We start from the raw sequence: 6,132 nt of genomic DNA on the forward strand, positions 1-6,132 counted from the left end.
TTGAGCTAACGTTAGCAATCAAACAATCATAGATAGTTAAAACGTTTTTGAAATGATTTCCATCTTAGTTATTATTTGTAATTTCACAAATTTCAGTAGGACATCTTATGCCGTAAACCGTTTAAATCTGTGCATGCACGACTCAAATCTGCACTCGACTCACATCGAGAAGTGACAACGTTAAAGGACATTAGTTGCTGACAAGCTCCTGGGAGTGGCACACTGGTCTCCCATCTCCAAAAACATCCAAGGACATTTTCAAGTAAGCAGCACTTTAAGCTTTCTTTTAAGGTTAAGTTAAGGGTTTTTTCAGATATGGTTTCATCTTGACACTAAAATAGTATGAAGACTAATTGAAGCCTGCAGAGTAACTCTACCCACAATTCTCATTTTCATTAAGAAAAAAAGCAACTTTCAAATGTGTCTTGGTCCACCCAAGACATTTACACACTGATGTATTGGGCACTGTAGTTTGTCATTTTATGAAATCAGTTGTATAGAGTCCTCTCATTTCTCATATTTGCAATTAACATTGTCTCTCAAGACATATGGAGTCTTCACTGGCTGAAGTACAGTTGAGGAGAACTGTACAGTGGCTCTTTAAGGCCCTTAATTAATCAAAAAAGTCCTTGAGAAGGAGTTTTTACACTGATCATCCTTTATTTAGATATTCAAATCCATTTGCAAGCTCTTGTGGATTGTTTTCAAGATAATATAATCATTAATTTGGGGTAACTACTGATGTGTTGCTCGTAATGAAGACCAAGGATAGAGAGCTTGTGATTTATGGTTGGATTGGAATACATTATGGTCTTATGTATAACATGCTTGTTGAGCACACCAGTTGATTCCACAGCGCCAATAGCATTATTACAAAATGTGTGTATTGTTACTTTCAATAACTGTACTTTTGGTTCTGTATATACTCCAGGGACATGTTTACATATGTTTTAAGATTGCCCTCGTATTGCAATTTTTTTGGAAATGTGTTTATGATTCTCTATCCAACTTCACTGGGTTGAGTTTTGATCCAAATCCATCTCTTTGTCTTCTCAACCACATTCCAGCGTTTACATTCAATATGCTGTTGTTTGCAGGCTTTATAGCTGCAAAAAAAAAGAAAAGTTTTCAAATGTGGTACAGGCCTGAGTCTCTCTTTGCGGATTTACTGGAGTCGGGCCGTTAACAGAAAAGCAAATTTGTAATGTATTACAGATAAAGATAAATTTAGGATCCCCAAAGACAATATGATTATTGATGGATATCATTACAGAGCCCCGGAGGTGACATGGAGGAAAAAAAAAAAAAGAAGAAAAAAAAACAGGTTGGCTGTATTAAGAGAACGGGAGACACACTTTCGCAAGATCTTGACTTTGTTTTGCGAGATCTCAAGTTTTATTTGCGAGATCTTAACTTTGACATGGAGGAAGAAAAAAAAAACTTAAATTGAAATTAGATTTCAGTTCCTTATTTTACCAACCTGACACACGTCCCCAGTAGGCTACATGTCACCTCCGGGGCTCCGTATATAATAGCGGCACTTGATAATCTATAGTTTTAAATGCTTTAACCTAAGCTGCAACCCCCACCCCTCTTTCTGTTGATAGTTTTTTCTGGCTGCTTTTACTTTTTTACTTATCTCGATATTTACACTGCATATACTGTATGTTTTGCCTTAAAAGACAATAACATTTGATCACAAAAAAGTAAGCACTACTTTGATAAAATGATGAAAGAAAATAACTGTAGTAACAGTTCTGAGTTTGGCTTTCCTCCATCATCATAGTGCATGTTGGGATATTTGTAAACCCACCTCTGGGCATTTGGGGATTAATTGGCTAAATGCAGTGTTTGTTGCAAAGGTTTATGAGAACACAAGTACAGACCAGCATGCAGATTGAAACAGGCCGAGTAGACATGGTTTCATCTTACCTGACTTTCCTGGTCTGAACACCTTCACCACAGTTGTCCTTCAGGTCCACATTGCTGACCTTCCACACACTCCAGGGCTCTGCCAGCCAGACATACTGGCCACAGTCACTGAGGCACGGCACCACCTCATACACCTGACACACACAGACATCACACTTACATGTCGGACTCTGCACAGGAAATGTGTATTTCACAAAAAAGGTGTAAACAGAATTTTTCATGTGTCCTTAAAGTGCTCATTTTATGCTTTTTGCTTTTTCCTGCATTGTGTTGTCTTTTTGTGCATGTTATAGGTTTAAAAAGTGAAAAGGCCCAAAGTCCCCCCCCAAAGGGACTTACCATCTCCAACAGAAAACCCTGTTAACAAACTTCTCCAAACAGCTCTATTGTAGTCCAGCCTTTACTAACGTGCGTCACTTTGTAACACACGTTATAAAGCTCGCCTAGCTGCTAGCGTAGCACGCCCTCATGCTCTGCTTCTGACTGGCTAGCTACTGTGCCTGTGCGACTACCAACAAAGATGAAACAGAAGTGAAATGCCTCACTCTTTAGGTAAAACAGAGAGCTCAACACAAAGGGTGAAAAGAGGAGCTGCAGTAATGTTTGGTAGGCTACAACAAATACAGTATTTGTTGAAAATGAAACCACATAAACCTATTCTGGTACAACCTCTGAATCAAATTATGAACTTGAAAATGAGCATAATATGAGCAGAACTGATCTGCAGTGACTGACAATGATTCATCAGATTAAAATCCATGCTATATTAGACAATTATTAATTGTTTTCTTTTTAACAATCTGACTTAGCACAAGAAAAACACATTTCAGAAGTAGAGTGAAGACAGTACTTAAAAAGAAATATTTTCAACATAAATGGGTTAAAAACACAAATGTGTACTTACCTGAGCCTGTGGATGGAATCCATTCATCGAAGAAGAGAAAGGAATAACAGAAAATAGGTAAATCAGATTATTGTACTGAGGAATTAAACAGAAATATACAATTAAGGTACAGTAATGGTAATAAATATGGAAACACATCAAACCTCACTAAGACAAGCGTTGTGAGACCCCTCACCTGGTTGACATGGTCCAGTTTAGGACATGGTCTCCCACCGTTGTAGGGCTTTTCTCTGAGCCACTTGGAGCGAACTTTGACCCCACTGCCGCAGGACTTGCTGCAGCGCGACCAGTTGGACCACTCACTCAGTTTGCAGTCAGATGGACAGGGGATGATGCAAGCCTCCTCAATGTACCCTGAAACCAATACATACATATAAAATACAATACAATACATAACAAACTGACATATCCAAACATAATAAAAACCGACTTACTTATGCCAAACTGAAACTTTTCTCAGGCATAAAAGAATTCTCGCTAGTACTCCCTGATAGATTCCAGATTTACCCATGTAGTGCTTTCCCTGACTGAACATCACTGATCTTCAGCCATAGCAAGAAGAGACATCCATCCGCAAAAAGGAGCAAACATTCATCATGTTACTCCCACAATACTCTAAATCTAAGAGAACGCAAGCAGCAGCACCAACTCTGAGTTCAGTATCTTTTAACAGCTACAGCCAGATACCATCAAGCAGCCCCATACTGGGAGAAAAGCTTTGACTCACGGCAAGACGGAATTCTCAATGAGCAAACAGACACGCTCATTCCCCCCAGTGCTTTGATGTGTTCTCTATTTTCCGAGGCTAAGGTGCAGAATGCAACAGCACTGTGATTCTTAATTCCCTTTTCTCCCTGGGTTGGAATATACTGTGGATGTTAATCCAGCTGATGCAAATTGGCCTGACAGATTTGGGCCGCCGGCAGCAAATATATCCCCCAGTTCCCCTTATTGATTGTTGAATACACACTGGAGTTTTGATAAAAAGGACACTGATAGCTGACACTGAGCCGGGTCAACTGTGATCACTGTAAGAGGCTGATTGATCGCAGATATGTGGACAGGATGGCTCACTGAAGAAAAAAAAATAACATATTAAAAAAAAAAAAAGAAACTTTATTCGGTTACACTTTACACGTAGTCATCTACATAAGAGTGACATGACATTGTCATCAAGTCATAAATGTTTATGACAAAAAGCTTCTTTTACTAAATGTCATTCAGTTTTGTCATGACAAGGTGTGGTTAGGGATAGGGTTCATACCACTGGCATGACTGTGACTGTGTCATGACACTGTCATGTGTTCATGACAGTGTCGTGAACACATGACAGTGTCGTGTCACTCTTATGTAGATACCTTCAAGTAAAGTGTTAGCCTTTATTCTTATTTGACACGTGAAATTGACAATAAAATACAGTGAAATTCAATTACTGCGTTTATCCCAATCTTAGTAGTAGGAGTAGTGTACAGCTAGAGACCCCCACTTTGACATGTTGTCGGAGGAGCCTGGGATCAAACAGCCAATCTTGTTGTAAAGGGGCAACAACTCTGCCTCCAAGCCAAGGTCTCCGAACAACAAGTGTGGTCTATTTCAGTTAAATTAAATTAAATGAAAACGTTGTTCTCTTGTGCGTAGAGTCCCCCAGCATGACTAAAAATAAGATGATTGTGGAGACAGTAGTATATAGCTGTGTCCCATTTTAGGCTCTGTCTCCTCTGAAGTCTCAGATCCGTTGTATCCAAAAATAGGCTGAATGTCTTTGCCTTCCACAACAACCCATATGAGCCTTACAAAATAGACACATTTGATAATTTGCTGAACTGTTATCTCTATTCTATTGTAATCTGTTTTGTTGAGGTCAGGCCAAGATTGTAGTCCTGGTTAAAGAAATCAAAGTTGATTGTTGGAAGGAGAAAGGGTGACTACCAAGATCACTATATTCTCCTCCATAGAAGGCTTTGTGGTGGTACAAGCTACTCTTTAAGAACAGACAGTACTCTTACAACCACAACAAGTGGCTAGTTTGGAAATGTACACATAGGTTGTTTTAGATATTTGAACAAACAAAAACTGTTCTCATTAGTACATCCCAACCAGTTGTCAAGAACAACAAGGTTGGTCCTATCCAAAAGGTCCTCCAAAATAAGAAAATTCATTTAGAGAACACATTTTTTGTTGTGTTCTGTATGGAAAAATACTGGTCAGTTGCTGCTTGGCCATCGTCATTTATTTATTATTTATTAACGGATGATGCTAAATGAAAATAATCTATGCCGTAGGTACATGTAGATCTGGACCCTACAGCGTAATCCGCATCGTAACCTGATGTGAGCTTCTAAAAACATTAAACTTTATGTTATGGCAATGCAGACCCAACAATTGTCACTTGGCTGGGCTTGGGAGCGTTGCATTTCCCCCTACTCTTTCTGGGATCTTCTTCATAAACATAATATAATCAAGGAGAGGGTTTTCGACTGTGGTCAGAAAGCACAGGGGAGACACTTTGTTTCTCCCTCTACGCCTCTGGAGTCGTTACTCTGCTATTCTTTTAAAAAGGTACGCTAGAACAACACCAACGCACAAGTATAAACTTCAGGCCACATTTGTAGGCTACAGCATAAGCTCTGTGTAGAGCCCCCGCAGAACCATAAATCCTGCTTAAGTGCTGGTGTTTCAACACATAACAAAGGGTTAGGCTTAAGGTTAGTGGGTAATTTGAGCAAGGGAAACTCACCATGGCTGTTGCAACGAGAGTTCTCCACTATGCGGTTGTCCTGGTCGTAGCACACCATGGCCTGGTAACGATATCCTTGGCCACACTCCTTGATGTCACCTTGGACCTTCATGCCCAGCTGACCCTCCATGCGACCGCCCTCGGGTAGCACACAGTCCGACCAGTTGCCTACCGGCTGGGCGTTGTATTTGTTACATGGGCAGTACTGGGTCTCACTCAGGGGATACATCTGGTTGTTCTTACACTGGTCACGCTTTTTGCTCTTACCTGCAAAAAACAAACTTATTTACAACTTAGATTTTTGCCATGTCATGATTATTGGGGCTAGTGCAAGACATGGAGCCCGTTGCTGTTACACTGAGGCTGCTTAGTGGCTGTCAGTAGAAGCCTGCTTGGATTGGGCAGGTCCCTGTGGAACTGTAAGAATCTTGATATAGATAGAGATAGAGATGGAGATAGACTTTTTTTAACTGACAGGATGGCGGATAGTGTAAACAACAGCTACAGTGAGTTGTTAAAACTTTTCTTTTTAGTAAACTCTGTGTACACAAACAATGTT

General features: G+C 40.0%; 1 protein-coding gene across 2 annotated transcripts in view; it reads right to left on the bottom strand.

The window, feature by feature from the left end:
• thsd7aa (thrombospondin, type I, domain containing 7Aa) overlaps positions 1-6,132 on the bottom strand; it is a 213,050-nt gene that overhangs the window by 51,167 nt on the left and 155,751 nt on the right. For both annotated transcript variants that reach the window (XM_032535292.1, XM_032535291.1), the window contains exons 13-16: positions 5,574-5,840; positions 3,012-3,190; positions 2,837-2,842; positions 1,933-2,066 (exon numbers count right to left, since the gene is read on the bottom strand). In XM_032535292.1, coding sequence (XP_032391183.1) covers positions 1,933-2,066; positions 2,837-2,842; positions 3,012-3,190; positions 5,574-5,840 — 586 coding nt within the window. The remainder of the gene's footprint in view (positions 1-1,932; positions 2,067-2,836; positions 2,843-3,011; positions 3,191-5,573; positions 5,841-6,132) is intronic.

Source organism: Etheostoma spectabile, chromosome 14 (assembly GCF_008692095.1).
Source record: "Etheostoma spectabile isolate EspeVRDwgs_2016 chromosome 14, UIUC_Espe_1.0, whole genome shotgun sequence".
Taxonomy (NCBI): Eukaryota; Metazoa; Chordata; class Actinopteri; order Perciformes; family Percidae; genus Etheostoma; species Etheostoma spectabile.